The following is a 26,674-nucleotide window of genomic DNA, read 5'->3' on the forward strand; positions in this document are numbered from 1 at the left end:
GTGTTTGTGCATTTTTTGCTTTGGTAAAGCATGCGTGTGTGTGTTTGCAGTTGTTTGTGAGTGCACTTTTGTGTGTCAGAGATGCATGTGTGTGCATCCTTGTGTGATGGTGAAGCATGTGTGTTTTTGTGTGTGATTGTGAGTGAGTGCATTATTGTGTTTTAGAGAAGCATGTTTGTGAGTGTTTGTGTGTGTGCATTTATTTGTGTTAAAGTGAAGCATGTGTGTGAGTGTATTTGTGTGTTCCAGAATCGTGTGTGTGCATTTATCTGTGTGTGTGTGTAGTTTTCATAACGGCTCAGATCACATGACATCCTGATGTGAGTTTCAAACACATTTCCAGTGAAGGAACAAAGATCAGCAGCTCTGACGTCTGCAGAGTCTCAGAAGAAAAAGACGTTTCTTGGTCGATTCCTCCTGAAACACGGAGACAGAAAAATGTATCAACTTGTAAAATCATGCGTGAAGTGAGTCTTGAAGAAAAGTGACAATTATCATCCACTGACTTTAGTCTCTGTCCACGGGCGGATCCTTCAGATGGTCCAGCTCCGAGCTGGGGGCCGCTGTAAGATCACAAACCCTGTTAGCTTGTGTGCTTCTCACCAGCAGATGAAACTAGTGTCAACACTGATGCTAGCATGCTAGCACTCTGTCACATGGTCAACATCTGAGCTGAGACAAGATCATGTACTTACAAGACGAGTCAGAGTCGCCTGAAATGGAAAGAAAGAGGACAAATTACACCTGAAGAAGATGAACATAGAAGAGTTCCTCTGACCTCTTCTCATCTCTGCTGACCTTCTTTGACCTTCTATTCTTTCTCTCCAGTATCTGGAGATGATCTGGATCAAATCACAAACTCTCACCTTTCTTCTTCTTCTTGTAGATGAAGTATCCAACCACTGTGAGCACCAGAGCGGAGGCAGCGACGGCGGCCATGATGATGTACAAGGTCAGGAAAGTCCTGGCTGTGGATGGAGAGCAAAGTAAGTGGAGACATGATCAGGTGACCAGTGTTAGAGACGTGGTGGGGCCTCATTCAGCAGATCCATGCTGACCACACCTGGACTCTCATCTGGATGAAAGAAACCTCTGGAGACACCAAGAAGGTTCTGAAGACTCTTACCGTTGGTCAGGATGTTTGACGGATCCAGTTTGGTGACCACGTCTTCCGGAATGCCGTCCAGTTGAAACACACACTCGTACCTGGACCAGTCGTCAGACGGGAGTTTCAGGTCCACCATGTTCTGGAAGGTTCCGTCAGGGTTGGGGAGGATCTCTCCGTGTTCCACGTCCTCGTGCAGCTCCTCTCCGTCTTTGGTCCAGAACAACATGGCTCTGTCGGGGTAGAAGCCTGTAGCGTGGCAGGTGACCGGAGAGCTGGCTGTCTTCTGGAGGAGAGACACTCGTGGACGCTCTGAAGGGAGAGACACCACACTTCAGAGAGAAAGTCAAAGGATGGACAGAGAATGAAGGAGAGGAGGAGGAGGGAGGACAGGGGTGGAGGTGAGGAAAAGAAGATAAGAGGAGAGAGAGAGAGAGAGGACATGAGGAGAGAGAGGAGGGAGAGAAGGAGGAAGGAGAGCAGAAGGAGAAGAAGGTCATGGAACTACCTGTTCTCATCAAGGTTTTGCTCCCAAACTTCACAAACTTCTTCAGATCATTTGGACATTCCTGGGTGTAATAGAACTGTCTATATTTCTTCATGCCTTCATTCTGGTCCCACTTGTGTTTGGTGATGACGGCCTGAGGACTCGGAGCGACCCAGGTCAGAGTCTGAAGGTCAAACACGATGAAGTCTTCTCCATCATAGCCGTACTGTAGGTAACCTTTGACCTCTCCAGTCTCATCGTCCCACTCACAACCGTTCATCTTCTGAAAGATGTGAACACCTGAGAGAGAAACCAGAGTGAGACCTGATCTACTCCACTGTTTAGTACTCCACTGTTTAATACTCCACTGTTTAATACTCCACTGTGATCTACTCCACTGTTTAATACTCCACTGTGATCTACTCCACTGTTTAATACTCCACTGTGATCTACTCCACTGTTTAATACTCCACTGTGGTCTACTTCACTGTTTAATACTCCACTGTGATCTACTCCACTGTGATCTACTTCACTGTTTAATACTCCACTGTGATCTACTCCACTGTTTAATACTCCACTGTGATCTACTCCACTGTTTAATACTCCACTGTGATCTACTCCACTGTTTAATACTCCACTGTGATCTACTCCACTGTTTCATACTACACTGTGATCTACTCCACTGTTTAATACTCCACTGTGGTCTACTCCACTGTTTCATACTCCACTGTGATCTACTCCACTGTGATCTACTCCACTGTGATCTACTCCACTGTGATCTACTCCACTGTTTCATACTCCACTGTTTAATACTCCACTGTGGTCTACTCCACTGTGGTCTACTCCACTGTTTAATACTCCACTGTGATCTACTCCACTGTTTAATACTCCACTGTGATCTACTCCACTGTTTCATACTCCACTGTGATCTACTCCACTGTGATCTACTTCACTGTTTAATACTCCACTGTGATCTACTCCACTGTTTAATACTCCACTGTGATCTACTCCACTGTTTCATACTCCACTGTGATCTACTCCACTGTTTAATACTCCACTGTGGTCTATTCCACTGTTTAATACTCCACTGTGGTCTACTCCACTGTTTAATACTCCACTGTGTTCTACTCCTCTGTTTAATACTCCACTGTGATCTAATCCATTGTTTAATACTCCACTGTGGTCTACTCCACTGTTTAATACTCCACTGTGGTCTACTCCACTGTTTAATACTCCACTATGATCTACTTCACTGTTTAATACTCCACTGGGATCTACTCCACTGTTTAATACTCCACTGTGATCTAGTCCACTGTTTAATACTCCACTGTGGTCTACTCCACTGTTTAATACTCCACTGTGATCTACTTCACTGTTTAATACTCCACTGTGATCGACTCCACTGTTTCATACTCCACTGTGATCTACTCCACTGTTTAATACTCCACTGTGGTCTACTCCACTGTTTAATACTCCACTGTGGTTTACTCCACTGTTTAATACTCCACTGTGATCTACTCCACTGTTTAATACTCCACTGTGATCTACTCCACTGTTTAATACTCCACTGTGATCTACTCCACTGTTTCATACTCCACTGTGATCTACTCCACTGTGGTCTACTCCACTGTGATCTACTCCACTGTTTAATACTCCACTGTGATCTACTCCACTGTTTCACACTCCACTGTGGTCTACTCCACTGTGATCTACTCCACTGTGATCTACTCCACTGTGATCTACTCCACTGTTTCATACTCCACTGTTTAATACTCCACTGTGGTCTACTCCACTGTGGTCTACTCCACTGTTTAATACTCCACTGTGATCTACTCCACTGTTTAATACTCCACTGTGATCTACTCCACTGTTTCATACTCCACTGTGATCTACTCCACTGTGATCTACTTCACTGTTTAATACTCCACTGTGATCTACTCCACTGTTTAATACTCCACTGTGATCTACTCCACTGTTTCATACTCCACTGTGATCTACTCCACTGTTTAATACTCCACTGTGGTCTATTCCACTGTTTAATACTCCACTGTGGTCTACTCCACTGTTTAATACTCCACTGTGTTCTACTCCTCTGTTTAATACTCCACTGTGATCTAATCCATTGTTTAATACTCCACTGTGGTCTACTCCACTGTTTAATACTCCACTGTGGTCTACTCCACTGTTTAATACTCCACTGTGATCTACTTCACTGTTTAATACTCCACTGGGATCTACTCCACTGTTTAATACTCCACTGTGATCTAGTCCACTGTTTAATACTCCACTGTGGTCTACTCCACTGTTTAATACTCCACTGTGATCTACTCCGCTGTTTCATACTCCACTGTGATCTACTCCACTGTTTAATACTCCACTGTGGTCTACTCCACTGTTTAATACTCCACTGTGATCGACTCCACTGTTTCATACTCCACTGTGATCTACTCCACTGTTTAATACTCCACTGTGGTCTACTCCACTGTTTAATACTCCACTGTGGTTTACTCCACTGTTTAATACTCCACTGTGATCTACTCCACTGTTTAATACTCCACTGTGATCTACTCCACTGTTTAATACTCCACTGTGATCTACTCCACTGTTTCATACTCCACTGTGATCTACTCCACTGTGGTCTACTCCACTGTGATCTACTCCACTGTTTAATACTCCACTGTGATCTACTCCACTGTTTCACACTCCACTGTGGTCTACTCCACTGTGATCTACTCCACTGTTTAATACTCCACTCTGGTCTACTCCACTGTTTAATACTCCACTGTGGTCTACTTCACTGTTTCATACTCCACTGTGATCTACTCCACTGTTTAATACTCCACTGTGATCTACTCCACTGTTTAATACTCCACTGTGATCTACTCCACTGTTTAATACTCCACTGTGATCTACTCCACTGTTCAATACTCCACTGTGATCTACTCCACTGTTTCATACTCCACTGTGATCTACTCCACTGTGGTCTACTCCACTGTGATCTACTCCACTGTTTAATACTCCACTGTGATCTACTCCACTGTTTCACACTCCACTGTGGTCTACTCCACTGTGATCTACTCCACTGTTTAATACTCCACTCTGGTCTACTCCACTGTTTAATACTCCACTGTGGTCTACTCCACTGTTTCATACTCCACTGTGGTCTACTCCACTGTTTAATACTCCACTGTGATCTACTCCCCTGTTTAATACTCCACTGTGATCTACTCCACTGTTTAATACTCCACTGTGATCTACTCCACTGTTTAATACTCCACTGTGGTCTACTCCACTGTTTAATACCCCACTGTGGTCTACTCCACTGTTTAACACTCCACTGTGATCTACTCCACTGTGATCTACTTCACTGTTTAATACTCCACTGTGATCTACTCCACTGTTTAATACTCCATTGCGATCTACTCCTCTGTTTAATACTCCACTGTGATCTACTCCTCTGTTTAATACTCCACTGTGATCTACTCCACTGTTTAATACTCCACTGTGATCTACTCCACTGTTTAATACTCCACTGTGATCTACTCCACTGTTTAATACTCCACTGTGATCTTCTCTTCTTCTCTGAACTTGTATGATCTACTCCAGTTTCCTCCTCTGATCTACTCTGTATACAAGATTGATGGTTCAGGATGTAAAAAGGTTGAACATGATTCAGTTTAAGGTCAAACATTGATTTTAAAGACAACAAACCTCCAGTTTGGTTGAATCTCTGTTTTGCTATTTCAATGTTGATCTTCTGGACCTGCTGGTCATTATTTAAGTTATTTGTCTCTCTCTCCCAGTACTGAGGATCATCTGCTGTGACCTGGATCATCCAGTCTTGTTTGGGTACTTTTCTCCTGGTGTTGCTGTCGTAGTGTTCCACTTCAACTCCGTCCACATAAGCGACAGAAACAAACTCTGGGAAGTTTTTAACTCCAGCAGACGCAGTTTGGAAAAACTGCATCGTGTGAATCACTGTGAGACACAAAAACAAAGTTTAGATCTTCTCTGGTTCTGATGACACAACGTTGTGATGCAGCAGAACAATCACATCTTCTACAAAGACAAAGAGGTGAAGAACAGAGGGACAGTCAGCAGTGACACAAAGTTCACGTCCACACACGGACACCAGCAGAACATCCTTCACACTTCACTCTCCAAGAACCCTGGCTAACTGGGACACAACTATAGAAGAAGAAGAAGAAGAAAGAAGAAAAAACGATTAATATTAATAACAATCTGAAATGTAATAAATATTTATAATAAAACAAATAAGGAATAAAGAGAATTAAAAGAATAAATGGATGAATTAAGAAGAAACAGGAGCAACAATGTTGAAAAAGATCAAACAACTAAATTGAAATTGTTTTTAAAAAACGCATAGATAATAAAATATTAAAACCAAGTTCATGGAACAAATCTAAGAATGATTGATAGAATAAAGATCATTGAAGGACATTAAGGTTAATGATGAACTTAAATAACATGAGTTTATATCAGTTTATAAATAACATGTTTCTGAAGATTACTGTTCAACATGATTGTAAATGTTTCATTTAGATATTTTAAGTCCAAACACAAGTTCAGAGCAGCTGCTTCACTGAGTTGCTCCAATAAACTGTGAGATGTGATAATATGTTGAAGTGAGCTGAGCTACAAGGTTGTCTGAACATGCGCACTTAAGAAATGCGACACTTTCTTTGTTTTTATTTCCTCATTTTAGTTCATGATAGACTTGTTTACTAAAGTCAAATCAATGAAAATTGTAAAAGCTCTTCTTGTGAGTCAATGAATCTCCTGATGGCAGCATCGTTTAAAAACAAGTGATCAGCTCATGAAGCAAAACTCTGGAGTCACTTTCTGTTCAGCGTCAAACAAGTTCCTCCGTCAATCAACAGAAGTGACTCAACAGCGCCACCAGGTGAGCACCTGACATTGAGCTCGGATCTACTTTTCTGTGTACGACTTCTTCACGGTTCTGAGATGAAAAGTGAATCAGTGAAACACTTTGACTCCTCTGAGAGTGAAAAGGTCATGAAGGTTGTAGTGAAGAGTATTTGGAGAAATAAAAGGTGACGCAGGTGTGAACACATGAAAGTGGAGGAAGGAGACTCACTCGCAGTTGAGCTGTGGATCCACACAACAAGCACAAACAACACCTTCTTCATCTTCAGCTCTTTTCTGGAGACTAGGATCCAACAAGTCTTCAGGTCGACGAACGAAGTACAAGTGAAAGTAAACAACAGACGCAGGAAGAAATATCTGAGCCAATGAGGATTCAGTGTGACGTCACGTCCAGATGGAAAGTCAAAGTAAACCAAACATGTTATTACGACTATTTTCTGTGACAAAAACTCCACTTTAAACTTTATGATTATTTCTTAGAGTCGTTCTTCTGAACCTTAAAGTCACGCAGAATGTGAACTATGGAATACCAGGAGTGTCAAATTAAAGTGAAGAGAAATAAAAGTGGGTTGAATTGCTTTTTATTTTGACATATATATGTATAAACTTTCTTTCCTTCCTTTCTATTCTCTTTTATTCAGAAGTTTTTCTTAAATATTACTATGAACGTAAAAAATAAACGAGTTTTTTTGTGGAGACGAGAAAAGCTTCTAGTTCCCTCTAGTGGTTCAAACATGACATTGAGCTCAAACAGTAAATACAGTTGAATGATTTTCAGTCATTTTCATCAATTCAAGAACCATTTTTATCATTATTTTACGGACAGACTTTCTGTAGTTAAAAAAACACTTGAACTATCTTCAGTTCCCTCCTGGTCAGTGAGCTCTTGGTGCTCTACGATCTCTCCAACATTGTATGGTCTCACAGGAAGTAAAACTGCCTGTTCTTGGTACTATTTACCCACAAACCTTAGCATGAACTGGCCCTCAAAAGTAAACCTGTCAGAGAAAGTAAAGGTCTCAGGCAACAGCAGGTTGAAAGTGGGGATATAAGCAGTGGAGAAAATAAAAAAAGTAACTTTCAGGTTGAATTATAGAATTAAAATATATCATTTTTACTTAAAGTATACAATATTTGATTGTTTTTTTAGTTGATAAATCTCATACAGAAATAAAGTTGTGTGATGAGCTACAATATTTAACTTCATCAATATGTCTTTAAATCCATTTTAATTAACATTTTCAATCAGGTTTTGTTTTTACACACAAATGAATGTGATCAGTATCCGTTCATGGTGATTGTCCTTATCTGCCACAATGATTCTTCCCTGACTGAATATCTTTTGAGCGTGTTGTGTTGAGTCTGTAATGCTGCCAACAAAGTTATGAATCTACAAGTTTCCTGACACACTTCGACTAGAAATTGTTCTTGATGATAGTTTATTGAAAATAATTCTTCTCACTTTTGTTTCTTTGTCAAGATGAAACATTAAACATTTCCACATGGTTGGTTTAAACACTCAATGTGAACATTTTGGTGCATGTGTTGAACTTTCATTTGGATTAATATGTAAGTTCACAGTATTGAGGGGAGGAATATGATCAGAGTGTTGGTTTTCCATTTTAAAAGTGTAAATATTGTCTCATTCTGCACTTTGTCCAGGACGAGAACACAGTCTTCTCTTTCAGTCAGACAAGCCTACTCTTGGGATGAAGGTTTTTGATCATCCATTGTGCCGACCAAGGCTTTTCTATGGTTTTCCACCAGTGTTTCCTCTTTCCTCTTGAGAACAGTGAGGCTCGAGGGTTTGAGGTTGATTTTAGTGGCACCAGAAGCTCCAACAAATCACTGGTTCCTCAACTGGTTGGCTCTACAACAAACTGAAGAAATGCTGACTATGCTCTCTGTTCTAATGTTGACCACAAACTGTTCTTTGTACTGTAGTTCACAGAAATAAATAATATTTTACTCAACATTATTCATTAAATGACATTTGTTTCTTATAATATTAACTTTACTCCATGTTTTGTAATAATGTAGGAACTTACTTTGAAAGCTTTATGGTTCATGTGTTTGATATAAACATACATTTCATGTTGTGTGTTTAATAGTGACGTGTTGATGAAGCCAAATGAAACAGTGTCATGTTGTTTAGAGGTCAGTAGGTGGCGCCATCAGTTTAAAAATGATGTGACGTTTCATTAGAAAAATTGTTCAAAACAATGGAGAATAGTGCAGAGACCGCCATCTAGTGGAAAAATAATGACACTGCTTCATGAAGAATACTTACAAAGTATATTATTAATTGACATTTGTTTATTCTAATATTGACTTTACTACGTGTGTTTTTTAAATAATGTAGAAACCTAGTTTGAAAGTATTGTGGTGCATGTGTTTGATTTGTAAATACATTTCATGTTGTGTATTTAATGTGAATCACACAGTATCATGTTTGTTCAACTAAAATAAAAAATCAACCATCACTATAATAGTTTGGTGTGAGGATGGAGTGTGATGTTGGTGCAGAGTTAAGTTAAATTAAGACTAAATTAAATCTTAATTTCTTTAAGGTTCATTTAGTGGCTCCAGCAAAAACAAGCCCTCATCTCTGTGACAGACTGCTTTGACCAGAAGAGTGGTGAAGGTCTGATGAAGCTTCATGAAGCAGTGTCATTATTTTCCACTAGATGGTGCTCTCTGCAATATTGTCCTTTGTTTTGAACAACTGTTTTAATTAAACATCACTTTGTTTTCTTCTTTCGTTTAGACAGTATTTATATTCTTACACAATTGACACCAGAGAGTTTAGTCTGAAGAATTTACTAGTTTACTGTAAATCTATTGAATTCCTAAAAAATCAGGCATCCTGGAGAAAAAAGTTCTGTTCATAAACAATGCATTTATTTATCTGATTAATTTCACAACAAAGTTATCAGCAAAAATATATCTCAACAACCATATCAGTAATAGTTGTACGTGTGTTTAAATATTCAGGTTTTTAACAAAATACAAACACATATCTCTACTAGTCTCACAAATCAATGAATCTGACAAATAAAAGTTTCTGCTTCTGAATCCTTTAAGCAGAAATGATGCCAAACTTGATGGTTTGTTAGAGCAAATGAATCCTAAAGCTTTAGTTAAGGATGAACTACTCTAATGGAAGTCTTCAGTGGTTCATGAGGCTTAATCTCACCATTACTGCTAAACTCATAGAAACGTTTGAAATTTAACCATGTTGTTATGAACCAACAACCACTCTGATCATATTCCTCTCAATACTGCACAAGGAAGTAAAGAAGGATCATCAATGACAGAGAACATATGAAGTCAATCATTATTCTCTGTCTGCTTCACACTCAGGAAGGAATATCACAACTCTTCATCATGGTTAGTGACACCAAACACTTTACAAACACATTTCTTAAGTTAAGAACTATAGAAATGATCCCTGAAAGTATAGTCTTAACTTAACTCTGCACCAACATCACACTCCATCCTCACACCAAACTATTATGATGACGGTTGAATCTGGGTTTTTTTTAATTTCACAGTTTATAAACAACATCTATACAAAAACAACAGGTTACCTATGTAACCTTGGTTCTACAAATGATTGTGACACTCTCTATAGGATGATTCTATGGATAACCTCTCTTGGCTCTGACTCTGAAAAAGAACAAAGCACTCACCACCTCTTTACATGTGACCTGCACTGAAACACACCAGCAATATATTCGTGCCTCTGACTTTCTTCACCGTCCTCAACTAGCAGACAAGTGGACACACTGGACAGAGTAGATGAAGATTCATCCACTCTGGACCAGAGTGAAGGGGTGGGTAGAAAGCCCAGAAGGAGACCACTCTGGTCCTCACAGTGCAGGTATGAACCTTCTAAAGAAAGAGGGTTCAAACATAGCATGACAGTTGCAATCCGTCTGATGGACAAACCAAACATGTCATCAGTACAATTAGCTGACACTGACGTGAGCAGCAGAAGCATCTTGAGGGACAAAATGTCCAAATGTCATCTGAGGCCAGAGTCTCAGTGGTCCATGAAGAAAACACTTCAGCAGTGGTAAGTAGTGATGGTCTGATGAAGCTTTATGAAGCAGTGTCATTATTTTCAGAGAACACTAGATGACGGTCTCTGCACTATTTTCTTTTTTTTTCAAACTTAAGATTTATTAGAATTTTCCACATTAAGGCAAACACACATACATCACAGAAAATGAAAAACACAAAACAAAAATAAAAAAATAAAAAAATAAAAATGGGGGTTGTTCATGTTTCTTACATGCATCTTTCAATATATAAAGTACACACTGATACAGTCCAAGTATTTCACAGGTGTCGTTGTTGTGTAAACAGAGTCCACTTTTTCCATTTTTCTATAAATTTGTCTTCTTGTGTCCTTATCCTGTGGGTTAAAAGTTCCATTTCAAAAACTCCTTTGACAATGTGAGTCCATTCTTCCACTGGTTTTCGTATTGTGCCATTTTTTGGTAATGGCCTTTTTAGCGGCTGCCACTAGTATTTTAAATAAATATTTGTCTTCCTTGTTTACAATGTTTGAATTTAAGCCCAGGTACAAAATTGAACATGCAGGTGGAATATTATAGCCCAAGATGTTTTCAACTGCTTCATGCACATCCTTCCAATATTTCCTGATTTTAGAGCAATACCAGAAAACATGAGCATCGACATTGACTTCGTTACAATCTCTCCAACACGACTGGTCCGATGACAGTTGTCTGCTTTTAATTTTTGGTGTAATGAAATATCTTATTCCTTTTTTCCAGCAGTGTTCCCTCCAGATACGAGAAGATGTCGTAGAATGCTGCGTCTTCCAAATATGTGACCATTCTTCTTGACTTATACTGATATGGAACTCTTTTTCCCACTTTTCCTTTACATCATTTGTTGTCTTTCCCTTAGTTTCCATCATTTGCTTGTATAATGTTGAGACAATTTTACACTTCTTGCCGTTATAGGTTCCAATCAAAGTTTGGATTATACCATTTCTGTTTTCATTCATGTTTGGTTTAATTTGTTTGTCATAGAAGTCCCGTAATTGTAAGAATCTAAAGTGGTCTCTGTTATTTAGAGAGTATATTTGTTTCAGTTCTTGGAAGCTCATCATTTTGCCATGTTTTGTGTCTGTGCATATTGCAGTTAAACCTGGATCCACTGCCTGAACTGTAAATCCAGATTATTTGGAGTGAAATTGTTATTGTATGCTATCCAACTGAATATTTTAATTTCATTTTCCAATTTGTGTTTTCTGACCACCTTGAACCACATTTCAAGTGTGAATTGACTTATTGTATCTAATTGGTTACTATATTCCTTCATGGTTTTTCTGTCTCCAATTAGACTTCGAATTTCCTGATCTCTACATTTTTCTTCTAGATTTTTCCATTTTGCGTCAAAGTGTTGGTCACACCAACTTATAATTGGTCCTATCTGGGCCGCAAGATAGTATCCTCTCATGTTTGGTAAAGCCATCCCACCTCCCTCTTTACTAATCTGTAAGGTTTCAAATGTTACTCTCGGGTTTTGTCCATTCCATATAAATCTAGAGAACAATTTGTCCCACACTCTGAATAGAATCTCTGGTACCTCAACTGGTAATGCTTGAAACAGGTAAAGTAATCTAGGTAGGATGTTCATCTTGATTGTATCTATTCTTGAACTCAAATCCAGTGTAAGGGGACCCCACGTTTCTAGGTCAGTTTTAATTTCTTTATGTAGTTTGCTATAATTTTCTTCAGACAGTTTCTTGTATTCCTTGGTCAAGGTGACCCCTAGGTATGTTATTTTTTTGGCAAACCAATTTGTGTTTAATATTATTTTGAGATTCTCAGATGGAGTAAAATTCATTGCCATAATTTGCGTTTTTGCTCAATTTAATTTGTAGCCAGAACAGGAGCCAAATGCTTCCATGTGTTGTATTACTTTTGGAATACTAGTTTCTGGTTCTTGTAAATAACATATTATGTCATCTGCAAAAAGTCCAATAATTTGTTTTTGGTGATTCATTTCTATACCTTTAAGTTCCTTGTTTTGTCGGATTGCTTGGGCCAATGGTTCGATACAAATAGCAAAAAGAGTTGGTGAGAGGCAACAACCTTGTCTTGTAGATCTTTCTAAGGTAATAGGGTCTGATAGACTAGCATTTATTCTTATTCTTGCGGTCGGCTTTTGATTGAGCGATCTAATGCATCGTATTGCTTTACTATTTAGTCCAAATTTCTCTAGTACAAGATACAGGAATGACCAATTAACGCAATCAAACGCTTTTTCTGCATCAAAGCTTATGAGGACAGCTGAGATGTTGTTACGTTCCACATGATCTATTACATGCATAGTCCTCCTAATATTGTCATGCGTTTGACGGCCCTTGATAAATCCGGTCTGATCCTCATCCATTATCTCTGTCATGAATGTGCTGTATCTTTTTGCTATGATGGAAGTGTAAAGTTTATAATCTATGTTTAATAATGAGATCGGCCTGTCGTCTTCACACTTCTCACTGGTTTTCTTTTTTGGGATAACTGAGATGATAGCTTCGCTCCAAGACGGAGGAATCACACCCTGTTCAAGAGTGTAGTTAAATGATGTGTGTAGCATCGGGGTCAGCTGTTCATTGAATGTTTTATACCATTCAGACGGTAAACCGTCACTACCTGGTGATTTATTTGATTTGAACCTTCCAATTGCTCGCTCTATTTCCACTTTTGTTATCGGTGTTGTTAGGAGGTCATTTTGCTTTGTGCCGATGCATGGTAGATCTAGTGAGTTAAGAAAAGTTTTGATTTGACTTATGTCGGCAGAAGGTGGTTGTTTATACAAATTCTCATAATAATTTCTAAATTTAGTTTCTATTTCCTCTAAATCAAAAGTGGCTTCATTTGTTAAAGCATCTCTAATTTTATGAACGGAGCGGTCGATCTGCTGTTTTTTAAGTCTTCTTGCCAAAAGTCTCGTTCCTCTTGACCCCATCTCGTAATATGACTCTTTTAAATACCTAGTTCTTTTTTCTACTTCTGAATTTAATTGTCTTTTTATGTTCTCCCTGGTTTCTTGTATCTTTGGAAGTAGAGTGGGGTCCTGGCTGTTTTTGTGTTGTCGTTCTAACCTTAGTCGTTTTTCTTTCTCGTCCTTATATGCTGCTTCTCTTGTTTTTTTCAGTAAAGAGCACTTTGCTATAATATTTCCCCGCATAACTGCTTTAAGAGCATCCCACACTATTGCAGGGTTAACCTCACCATTTTCCTTTTCTTTTTGATATGTGAAAATATCATTTTTGATTTCTTCAACTATTTTTTTCTTGTTCAGAATACCAATATTCAACCTCCACATTGTTTTTTTAACTCGTGATTTTAGTTTAATTTTTAATATTACTGGGCTGTGGTCAGATATATCCGCTTCTCCTATTACACACTGTTCTACTTTGTAAAAATCTTCTTGATTTAGAAAGAAATAGTCGATCCTTGCATAGCTTCCGTTAGGTGCAGAGTAGTGTGTGTAATCCCTGTTTTTTGGATGTAACCTTCTCCATAGATCCATCATACCGTAGTCTCTTAACATGTTTTTCATTGTTTTTGTAACATGGTTCATATTTCTTCTATTGTTGGATGGATCTAATGTACTGTTTAATACCACTGTTGCGGCTTCCAAACACAAACTTTTCGCCGCTGAGAGTATGAGGTTGGGTCCTCAGGTACGTAGATTTATGACGCGCTTTGGTTTCCTTGTGATAACAGATACGCCGAGATCCAGATATGCTTTTGGTGCATTTATTGTTATCCAAACAGCACAGTGTAGCGTGTAGCGTGCAGCGCTTTCCAAAGTCTTTCTGATAGGACGGCGAGTATCCGTTGATGCACTGCTGATCACACTTGGGGGTGTCCGTCTCGCCCTGGCAGGGAGGTCGTGTTCCTTTGACGTGGTGTTCGCATGGAGCAATGGTGTAGCTTGTAGCTTGTAGCGTGTAGCGTTGAAGCCTGTAGCGTTGAAGCCTGTAGCGGTCAACAAAAATGACGGCTACTTCCAACCTTGACTCTCTCTCTCTCTCTCTCATCTGCGTCACCTGTGAGTGCCACCTTTACGCACACACCTCCGCACGCACACGCCTACTCCCATGTGAACCGCCCCCTCTGCAATACACACACACTCAAACACACCGTGCAGCACATCTTCAGCCTGTATGTCTCTTACACCGTAGTCTCTTAACATGTTTTTGATTGTTTTTGTAACATGGTTCATATTTCTTCTATTGTTGGATGGATCTAATGTACTGTTTAATACCACATTGAAGTCTCCTCCACAAATAAGTGTCCCATTCATTTCTGTTACAATATTGTCAAATACCTGTATATATATACACCAATTATTATCTTTTATATATACATATATATACTTTATATGTGTATTTATATAAGATAATAATTGGTGTATATATATATATATATATATATATATATATATATACACCAATTATTATCTTTTATATATACATATATATACTTTATATGTGTATATATAAAATATAATAATATAACAACAACAACACTTCATCAATGCTGAGGCATTATAGAGCCCTGCATGAGAGCTTGGAGACCAACGAGACAATTGAACCAACGCCAGGCAAGCTAGATGGCTTCTTTCAAATTCATTTATTTACTATACTACTGTTTGTTATTTATTTTATGTGGTCACTTACATGCAGCTTTTCTGTTTTAGGAAGCAAACTCTGGCATCGTTTAGATGCCACAGTACAGCAGACCAGGCCGAGGAATGAAACGGTTGATGCTACGGTGGCGGTGAAGACCTACCTCAACGAACACAATATTCCTAGAAACGAGGACCCCCTACAGTACTGGGCGAAATGTAAAAATATACACCCATCTCTCTTTCAGCTGGCCATGAAAATACTGTGTACCCCGGCTTCATCCGTCCCCTGCGAAAGGATTTTTTCCAAAGCCGGGGAAATAATCAGTAAAAAAAGAAACCGGCTAAAGCCCAGTACTGTGGGAAAATTGCTTTTTTTAAATAAAAATGAATAATTATTTAAAAAAAACAAGGTTGTCAAGCACATTTTTTAATATCAGAATCATTTGCGCACAAATATGCAATGCTCCCAATTGTCCACATGATGGCATGGTCGTACAAATGAAGCCTCACGAGGCTTTGCTCCAAAGATGAACTACTCGGCTGGGAGGCTTCGGTGCTTCATGAGGCTTCATCTCGCCATCACTACCATAGGATGTTTATATTAAACTTTGACAGAACCAACAACCACTCTGATCATATTCCTCTCAATACTGCACAAGGAAGTAAAGAAGGATCATCAATGACAGAGAACATATGAAGTGAATCATTATTCTCTGTCTGCTTCACACTCAGGAAGGAATATCACAACTCTTCATCATGGTTAGTGACACCAAACACTTTACAAACACATTTCTTAAGTTAAGAACTATAGAAATGATCCCTGAAAGTATAGTCTTAACTTAACTCTGCACCAACATCACACTCCATCCTCACACCAAACCATTACAGTGACGATCCAAAGGTGACCTTTGTGTTGAAGGAATGGCTTCATAAAAATCATTGTAAGGACCTGGAGTCTCTTAGTCAGTCTCCAGATCTAAACCTCATAGATCACAGATGTCAAATCAGTCCAGAAAAGTGCTTGTTCTTTGTAGTGTAGTTCACAGAAATAAAGAATTTTTTACTCAAAATTATTCAATAAATGACATTTGTTTCTTATAATATTGACTTTACTCCATGTGTGTGCAAGCTTTATGGTTCATGTGTTTGATATAAACATACATTTCATGTTGTGTATTTAATAGTGATGTGTTGATGAAGCCAAATGAAACAGTGTCATGTTGTTTAGAGGTCAGTAGGTGGCGCCATCAGTTTAAAAATTATGTTTCATTAGAAAAGTTGTTCAAAACAATGGAAAATAGTGCAGAGACCGCCATCTAGTGGACACCTAAAAATAATGACACTGCTTCATCAAGCTAAGAAGTACAAAGCACTTTCAATACTTACAAAGTATTTCATTAATTGACTTTTGTTTATTATAATATTGACTTTACTTTTTGTGTTTTTTAAATAATGTAGAAACCTAGTTTGAAAGTATTGTGGTGCATGTGTTTGATTTGTAAATACATTTCATGTTGTGTATTTAATGTGAATCACACAGTATCATGTTTGTTCAACTAAAATAAAAAATCAACCATCACTATAATAGTTTGGTGTGAGGATGGAGTGTGATGTTTGTTGTATGTTTTATTTGTATCTGTATTGCAAAAACAAAGCAGGAGTCATTCATGATGAAGTGGAAAAAGCGAGCCATCTGCGGCGCCATCTAGATGTTACTAATGAAGTCCTGAGGTCGTCAGTCAACAAGATGTTTGCCAAGATTGTTCGATGGTCTGCTAGTGTTTAGTTTTAGTCCTCTTGACTCTTTTGTCTCAAAAAGGCACAAATCCACTTATTAATCTGATCAACAATTAAATTGATTATTTTTGTGGAAAATAATAAAAAAAAAGTTTTTTTACATTTGTTGTTAAAAAAACTGAGATTTAATTATATTGTAAATGAAATTGTAATTTATTAACGTTTTGAACAGAACTCAAATCAGAAATAATATGCTTCAATTTCATTTTACTTTATTCCACATATTTAATTTAAAATATTTTAAAGCTTGACTAATGTAACTAACGTTTTTTATTTAAACATGTTCATTATAGAATCATATTATTACTACTACATACATTAAAATACATCAATGACAATTTCCACTTTTGGCACAGTCTCGTTTCAAAATAATTATGTCAAATGTAGAAAAAAGAACCAACCTTAATATTATTCCACAACATCATTTATTATTTGTATTGACCATTAGTAATGTATTTATTCATAGTTTCAGTTTTCTTTGAAGAAATAAATAACTATTTCTACATTCATATAGTTTTATTTTGTTATTATATAACAATTTACAAACAAGTAGATCAATCGCATTTTTTAACACTAAAGTGTTTATATTAAGAATATTTTATTGATCAATTGTGACAGGACAATATTTAACTTATCTGAAATGTAAACGCCTTTAAAAGAGTCGTTGAAGTTATAAATTCCAATATTAATCCAAGATTTCAAGTAAAATGGCATCTTGCTCGGACGGTACAAGCTTGACAACAGCGCCACCAAGCGGAGAGAGGAAGAAAGAAAAAAGACGACTACCATTCTCCACTTTTCATGCATTTCTTTAATACATCAGTTTTCCATATTCACAACAAATACATTAAGCTCTTTCTCCGTATGATACAGCCTTAAATATTTGTACACGCAACTGTTTTTCTTTTGCCTATCAAAATGTCTCTTAAATTGAACATTTTATAATTTGTTACATTTGTAGTTTCCATGCCTTCTAGCAAACTTGACAGTATTTCCTTTGTACAACTATTTACAGGTGGAACGAAACAAAAGAGAAAACGTCATGATCATTTTCAATTGAAAGGTTTTTGTGTTTGTGTGCGAGTGTAGGGAGTTTAAGGTGCAGGCAACAGGTCGAGAGAGAGGGAATGTTCCAGAAGAGTTGGTGACTGGAGCAGAGCTCAAGAGATATACAAGTCAAAAAAAAAGATAGAATGAGGCCGATGTGCGTCTAGCCCTGCACAGGTAGATATCCCGGCTGATACTGATGTGTGGAGGAGGCGACCACTTTCTTTTCAACTCATGTCAGCTCGTGACAACTTGGCTGTGACTTATGAAACATGAGTGATATCAGTGAACACGACCCAGGCCAGCTTCTCCCCGTGAGTCCAGGATGAACATGTGACCCGACTTCATCCATATGTGTATCCGACAAACCATTCATTTTTACATTGAATTGTTTTTGTGGATTTTTGCGACACTATGTCACGATGAGTTTCTTTCGAGAGGAACCTTTTGATTAGAGCTCCAATGTATTTGAAAACCTATTCAAATGTTACAAAAATGTGATTAAAAATAATGTTTTAGGTGCTAAAGTTGAATAAAAAAACCAACACAGAAGGTGTCGGAGACGTTTCTGATTCACTTTGATGATTCATAATTCAACATTTCATTTCAAAGTCGACCGAATCATTGTCATCAATCCATCAAAATATGAATCACACATCTTAACAAACAAAGATCACTCATCATGAATGTGCGAAAGGTAAACTTGCGATGTTGCTCAACCGTAAACACAGTAGCCATGTCACGATACTTGGATATGAAAAACTTCACCGGAAGCAGCGTTCATGGATCAGCAGCCAAGAAAACCCTGAAAGGACGTGGATGTTATTTTCCTCATCTTGACTTGTCATCTGAATTCAATTGAAGGGAACTCTTGTTGTGTATGGTTTTGGGCGATGAATATCAGTGGACGACGCTAAGACAAGTGTAACTTTGAGGTGTAAACTTCAGCAGGATAAGAGCTGATCATGCAACAACCAGCAGCAGCCAATCATTGAAGTAAGTGACAACAAAAATACCTTTTAAGAAGAGAATATCTTACTTTTTTTCTTCATGTACACACACTTTCATCTGTAAACCTTTTGCTGATATTAAAAAAAAAAAAAAGTAAGACTTACTGTTGTTATCAACTGATTGTTTAAATGAGGGTAGAAAACATAGTTAGCATTCAGTCAGCTAAGTGCTAAGCTACGCTAAGCTAAGCTGAGAGAAAACAAGAGTGTAAAACTCCACACCAGAAGCAAAATATGTCGTAATGATGTTGCAAAGGGGGTCAAGGTAGACGTGTACGATGGACGACCACCTCTCTGTCCGTGTTTGAACACCTCTCATCAAGCTAGCAGTTGTTTTAGCTCTCATTGCTGTAGGAATGTTCACCCTCCCTTTTAAAAAAACAAGAGCCTCCTCCGGTTCATCATCGGCTCTTCGTCTCGGGACTCATGTTCCGATCAAAAAGGCTTCAATGCATTTTCTACAAAGTGCAAAGTACACAAGCGTCCAAAAGAAAGACTTGTTAGCTTAGATTCTGAAAGATTAGCTCATAAAACAAACCAAAAAAGTCACTTTAAATATGTAGGTATCTGCAGGCCTGCCTGTACAGAAAAAAAGGCAAAAATAAAACAACAGGTGGATTCTAATCAGGACACATGCCGGGATGAGCAACGTAAAGAAGTGTGGACGATAGAGAATGTTTCAGTGAGTAGCAGAGTGCAATATTAAAGCCATGTGATCCAAGAGAAGCTTTTCTCGTCACATGAAGTTAAAGGAGGCGAAGCAGGACTCGTCAGTGCCACATTTTGTGCTGCACAGAACCTTCTCTTGAAAAGGCAAAACACAAATTGAAAGACGAAGGAGATTCAAGTCATAGTTACAGGGTGAACCCCCCTCGCCGGGTCTCAGGACATCCGCCTCCGACAGACGCCGTCGTCATCGCCGTGCAGGCTCTGTCCTGAGTCGGCCTCAGTGCAGTGGAGATGACCGACCTTCGACCTGGCCCGGGGAAGAACCATCCCAAAACCTCTTTTCTGCCGTCTCCCGTGTCCTTCTTCAGCGGAGCGCTCCAGTCCTCCTCACAGCCTCGACCACCGGTCCTGTGTCTGAGTGTGCTGGGCGGTGTTCGGTGGACGGACTCCTCCAGCAGGTGGTCAGAGGGAGGAACACATTCTGCTAATATTCACTTGTTGGTGATGAATGGATCCACCGAAGGGACTTTTGAGAGGTGAAGAAGAAGGAGGGATGAACTGCTGTGAAACAGCGCACATTACTTAAACGCCGAAAACTCCCCTGGGAAGGTAAAAAACAAAGGAGACAGACTTTTAGTGATGGATTGACGAGCATATGTCAGCAGTTATTCAGCTGGTTCTTGAAATAACCCAATAGACATTTTGAATTGTCAGGTTTGGACAAAACTTCTGAGATTCATGGCAAACTGAAGTGAACATGTAACATTCTGTCGTAAGCTTGGGACAAGAGACAGAGGACACCCTGGACAGATCTCAACTTCTATACATTTAAACCATCACACGGATATCAAATCATAAACACTTCAATAATCCGCCATTAAGTGACGCTAACCTGCTGTTGACCAATGGCGTTTGTGTTTCTGTCATGTGACGTGTGACTTACCTCCACAACTTTATTGACACCACATTAGAACAATTTAATTCGTACAAGTGTTATTTATTTATTTTTTAATTCACAAACATTTTAAACCTTGTACAATTACAATTAAGTGCAGCATCGTAGTATATCTCCATGAGGTGAATTATTATGGAGCCTCACATTTTGACCTTATTTTGAGCAGCATAAATCATTAATAAAGCTTTAAAGGAACTCTGTCGATTTATGAGAAAATGTATGTTATTCAAGTTTGCCTTATAGTCCCAAAAATATAGTACACTAGTTTATGTGATTCATTTGTTAACTTTAATTTAGTTCCTGAAATGGGTCTACAAGAATAAATCATTTTGGTCTGGTAATTATTGGAAAGGCTTTGCTGTGATGGGATTAGTTTTTTTTTATTAAACGGATACAGAACAGTGGTTATATAGGGCAACTGCAAGTAACTAGTTACACATGCCTCGACTGCGTAGAAAGAATAGTGTGGTATCTAGAGACTAGGGGTGTCGATGTTTGCAGACACGCCTACAGTAAGAATCAGTTACGAACATGCTTCTCTGAACTGTGGGAGGAAAGTCGAGTGCAGAGACGCAAATAAAACCTACCATAGCCACCGGCCTGTATTGGGGTCTTGGGTGACGCGCAGGCATACAAGCTGAAGTCCTCCGTCTGGAAACCAGCTCTGTTTAACGCTGCGGTGGATTTTGGGGAGCGAGCGAGCCAGCAGCTCGATGGACGCCAGGATCTCAAAAGAACAATGAGACTCACAATAAGTCTTACTTCACTTTCAAAGGTAAAACTTCTTTGAGATCCTTGGAAAAACATAAACAAACTCTTTTGAAATAAAATACTGATATAGCTTGAACAAGTGCAGACCGGGCGGCATTGGCGGGCATTGGGGGGCCGTGGCCGCCCCCAGGGTCAGCCGTGACCGCCCTGGCAGGAAGGGAGTTATTTTTACGTAAGAGTTCAACCCTCTGCCCTGTCGAACGAAGCCAAAGCGCTGGCCTATCACAGGTGATGTAAATGTACAATGTTGTAGCTCAACTCTTCAGTTATTGCCATGTGAGAACACACAACAACACTAACAGAAATCCGGGATTCAAAATATGTTCGTTTATTATCTTCTTCTATCTCTCAACACACATCCATCAATGTCAAGAGAACAGCGCACCCAAGTGGTCATTAGGTTCCACTACAGTTATTGTTATCATTTGACAATAATGGTTACAGTTGCTTATAGAGTCAGTAATTGGTTTTGGTTTTCAGTATGAACATCCATAATACCCTGACGAGTAAAAAGTAACAAGGAGAGCGAGCAGGAAGCAACGCCATCCATGTCTACTGAAAACACACTGAAGTCAACCTGAACCCTGGAGTGAACCTTCAAACTGAGAGTCGCTGCAGCTAAAGCTTTACTTGAACTCACCAAGTCACCTGTCTTGGACTTGGGCTCAGTTCAGTGTTTTTATTGTACCTTTTAAAAACAAGGCTCCTGTAGAATGACTAAATAGCCTATATTGTGATGATTGTTATTTGGTGCCCTTTAAAAAGACATGTTTTTAAGCAACTGGGCTTCATCAAGTATCAAACACATCACACATCACATGATTTTGTTTAATGAGATGACAACTTATTTGATGTTCAATCCAGTGTTCAGGTTGACTTCAGTGCTTATGTTTTTAGTAGAAGTGAAGCTGTGGTGCTTTAGTTTAATACATGGACACAGCACTAAACTTTGAAAATCACTTTTCAGTAATGGGAGAATGTTTTCTCTATACTGTGTGATTAGTCCCAGAGCCATTTTTCCATTTAGGTTGAAAAGTTTGCCCCCTGAAAAAATGTAATGCCCCCCTTTAAATGTTTTTTCTGCAGCCGGGTCTGAACAAGTGTGTGATCCCACCTGGGGGAAAAGGGGGCGCTCTTCTCTCTCACCATGAATATTATCTGCAGCAGAAACCGTTTCATTACATCTTTGAGAGGACTCTGCTTTATTATAGAAAAAGACTGGAGTGTGACGAACAAACATCTGACCTGGTCTCGGTTGTTGATGTTGGAGTAGGGCAGAGCTCCGGACATGAGCTCATACAGCACGATGCCGAAGGCGTAGACGTCGGACTGGAAGCTGTAGGGATTCTTGTCCTGCAGTCTGATGACCTCAGGAGCCTGAAAGAGCAGTCCTGTCAGGAGGGAGTTCAGGTGAGTCGCGAGGGGCAGCTTCACACTCACCATCCACAGGATAGACCCAGACAGCTGCTCAAACTGGTGTGAGCCGCTCCAGCGGGACTTCACTGTGGCCAGACCGAAGTCACCGATCTTTACCGTCAGGTCCTCGTGGAGGAAAATATCTGGAGGAGAAGTCGTCAAGGACACTTCCTGGGAAGAATGCTCTTCATTTCTGGAGAAAAGATATTCTTACAATTGTAATTATTTTGTTAGACGTTTGCTAAACCAAAGATTATTCAATAGTTATCCACAATCAAAATGGGACACCTGTCACTCAAGGAGCTAATGAGTGATAGGAATAACACGAGTTTCAATGCTTTTGATTTTTCTTTTAAAGTAGTTTCATGTAACTTTCAATAACTCCAGACTGGTTGATCTCTCTTAGGATACTGTTGCTCTTCAGATCCCGGTGGATGATTGATTTGGCGTGAAGATAACTGTTCAGGAAAAAACACAAAGCAACATAAGCGAGAAGCACAAACAACAACAAACAAGTGTAGCGACTCACTCCATGCCCTGAGCCGTCTGCCGGGCAATGTCGATGAGCTTGATCATCTCGAACTTGGTCTCCATGATGTGCAGGTGATGGTAGAGACTGGAGCCTTCGCACCACTGGGTGACGATGGCCAGCTGGGGCTTGGTGGTGTAGCCCATGAACAGCAATATGTTCACGTGACGCGTTTTCCTGTCGCACACAAACACAGATGTTTAAGTCCAAGGCAGAGGTCAAAGGTTCGAGTTAGTGACATGAGCTACCTGAGGACTCCCACTTCATTCTTGAAGGCTTGAAGCTGTTGAGGGGTGGGTGCCGTCACGTTCAACATCTTCACAGCAACATCGCCTGAAATGACAGGTACGTTTGATTAAAATGGAAAAATAAAAAGATAATTCAGACATGATCCTAATCAGAGACATGCTTACTGTTGAATACAACTAAATGTTTATTTAAAAATAAAATAAAAATATTTTTTAGTCCATTGAAAACGTTTTCTTGACTCCCGTCTGGTACAACTTTTAGCCATCATGAAACATTTTAGCTTGAAAAAAACTCAATAAATTCACACTTTCCCATAATGCCCAGAGACAATTTCTCTTAATGAAGTTTCAACATAAAGCATGTTGAAGTAGAACCTCAATGTAAATCAGCTCTGATAGTCTCTGGTTCAAATTGTATTTCAATGCAAACAAAGGCCTTATCATTAGATTCTTGAATGTACTGTAGTACCTTTAAATACTTTTATGGATTCTAGGGAACCCTAGCAAATCTACATGTTGTTAGACCCACAACCTCAACTGCTAGAAGATTTGTGTGATTGAGTTTGACACCACTTCTCTATTGAGTCTGGTCGAACTATTTAAGCTCATTTTTATCTTCCCTGTAACATGTTTACAAAGGACCAGGGATTAGTAAAGACACTCGCCACGATAATGATATAAAAGGCAGTTACCAAACAGTGTTCGGTTTTGCTGCCATTTTCTTTCTGATTTTGTTTAAAATATATATATTAGGGATAAGGATGTAACGGTCCAAATGTATCCTATTAGTAACAATTTCATTAAAGTTATTGACATTGGTATAAAACCTTAATAATTGGAATAAAACAATTTCCCGAAGGAGACCTCCTGAGGGATCAATAAAGTTCTACCAAACCTAAAATCTCCATCCCTTATAAAAGAAACGTCATTAACACTAGTCTGTAGACTCTAGCAGCGTTAAACTAAACTATTTAGACCGACTCTTACCGTGCCACTTTCCCTTGAAGACCGTTCCAAATGAACCAGATCCTATCCTCTGACCCAGAGTGATCTGGCCCTCAGATATCTCCCAGTCGTCGCTGGAGTCCCTCCTCCCGAGAGTTTTCTGTTTCACGGCACATCACCATCACCTTCATCATCACCACAGCAACGTTCATCAAAGCACAAAGACGGTCTCTTACCATTTTATTGCGATCTTCAGACGAGGACGACGACTTGCGCTCTCTTTGTGGACACGGGGACTTCTGCGGGACCTTGACGTTGGTCAGAGAGCCGGGTAGAGATGCAGGAGGAGTGGCGGACAGACCTGTGGTGGTACCTGGACAGCAGGGGAAACAGAGAAAAAGCATTTGGAGCTTGAAAAAGTGAGTTAAGGCAGAAGAGGAGAGAAGAAGAAAGTTGACTTTAAAGAGTGCGTTTGCCGTTTGAATGTGCAGAAGAGGTCATGCAGTGGCAAATAATGTTTGTTACCCTATGATTTATTATTTTTTCATTTTACATCATGAATGAAACTCATTCATACTTTGACTCTCAATTGTGAATACTTTCAAGAATGATTTATACAAGTTAAAAGCCTTAATAATTACAAATCTAAAACGAATTATTTTATTGACTTGCAGTCACGTTTATGCAATTCGATGAAAGAGGTCATATATATATAAATAAATAGCTCAGTTAGACTTTTTTTTTATTTATAAGGCCAAATATTTTTTAATGGAGCTTCACTGGTAAATGATACATGGACATTTTAAATACTACATTCATTATCAAAAGGCTTGACTTATCTAAGGAATCTCTTAAAAACAGCATCATTTATTTGCATATATTTACCATACAATGATGAAGAAAACGACTCTTTTGAAGTCTGTGTGTAACAAAAGTGCATCACAGTGTTTGAAACAGTAAGATTGAAGTGAATCCCACAACCATGAGAGAGAACATGTGAAAACATAAAGAGGGAAACACACACAGTGGACTTGACACAAGGTAAAGGGGCTGTTGTGCTGGGGTGGAGGTGTAGGTGAAGGAGGAAGAGGATGGGGGAAGAGAGGAAGAACACAGGAACACACAGAGGCCTAACTACCTCGGAAAACAGGCTCGGGCTCAAAATCAAAGACTATGTCATTGGGGTAGGAGTATAGGAGGGGGCTTGAGGTCCGTGTTCGGTGCTTCCTCAAGCAGCGGGCGGGGTGGGTCGGGGGGGCTGCAGGGCAAAAAGAGACAGACACACCATCACTGCTACTCACCCGGCCCCTCTAACCACCAACTGTCCATGGTTTTGCTCATGGCTTTACTGGAGCATTCATCTTACAACTATCACAGTTCCACTTCCTATTTTTAAACATTACCAGTTCAGTGAAGACGATTCTCTGAGACCAATCGTGGCAGAAACTAATACTGGCAACTCTTGATCCTTCTTAACATTTATAGTTAGAAAAATAAGTTTTTCACATTTCCATATTTTTATATTGAAGCAATCATTAACTGTAATTACATCTGTTAAGCAATGTCAAAGAAAACGCCTGTAAGAGACATACAGGCTGAAGATGTGCTGCACGGTGTGTTTGAGTGTGTGTGTGTTGCAGAGGGGGCGGTTCACATGGGAGTAGGCGTGTGCGTGCGGAAGGTGTGTGCGTAAAGGTGGCACTCACAGGTGACGCAGAGAGAGAGAGAGAGTCAAGGTTGGAAGTAGCCGTAATTTTTGTTCAACGCTAAACGCTACAGGCTTCAACGCTACAGGCTTCAACGCTGCACGCTACACGCTACACTGTGCTGTTTGGATAACAATAAATGCACCAAAAGCATATCTGGATCTCGGCGTATCTGTTATCACAAGGAAACCAAAGCGCGTCATAAATCTACGTACCTGAGGACCCAACCTCATACTGTCAGCGGCGAAAAGTTTGTGTTTGGAAGCCGCAACATTTGTCAACAAAAAATGGCGTAGAATGAAAATCATCAAGCCGCATCAAAGAACCAAGTCGTCACGCACCGACCAGCCTGAGATAAGTGCCACACCACGCCATCCATTCACCTGGGAACAGGTAGGCCTG

The 26,674-nt window shown here is 39.3% G+C and overlaps 1 protein-coding gene, 2 non-coding genes and 1 pseudogene across 3 annotated transcripts; all 4 read right to left on the bottom strand.

Moving 5' to 3' along the window:
- Window positions 1–868: 868 nt before the first annotated feature.
- LOC148074879 (major histocompatibility complex class I-related gene protein-like) lies at window positions 869–20,281 on the bottom strand. The gene is made up of 6 exons (XM_087796142.1): window positions 20,230–20,281; window positions 19,892–20,183; window positions 14,319–14,524; window positions 5,304–5,570; window positions 1,614–1,892; window positions 869–1,417 (listed from the first exon to the last, which is right to left on the bottom strand). Exons 1-6 carry the CDS (start codon window positions 20,279–20,281, stop codon window positions 1,017–1,019), a joined length of 1,497 nt encoding a protein of 498 aa, XP_087652268.1. The 3' UTR covers window positions 869–1,016.
- Window positions 9,755–9,967, bottom strand: LOC148074880 (small nucleolar RNA U3). The gene has a single exon (XR_015711965.1). It is a non-coding gene; the product is annotated as a small nucleolar RNA U3 (small nucleolar RNA).
- Window positions 15,803–16,015, bottom strand: LOC148074881 (small nucleolar RNA U3). The gene has a single exon (XR_015711900.1). It is a non-coding gene; the product is annotated as a small nucleolar RNA U3 (small nucleolar RNA).
- LOC148074882 (serine/threonine-protein kinase B-raf-like) overlaps window positions 20,281–26,674 on the bottom strand; it is a 56,890-nt pseudogene continuing 50,496 nt past the window's right edge.

Source organism: Callionymus lyra, chromosome 7 (genome assembly GCF_982586985.1).
Source record: "Callionymus lyra chromosome 7, fCalLyr1.hap1.1, whole genome shotgun sequence".
Classification (NCBI taxonomy): domain Eukaryota; kingdom Metazoa; phylum Chordata; class Actinopteri; order Syngnathiformes; family Callionymidae; genus Callionymus; species Callionymus lyra.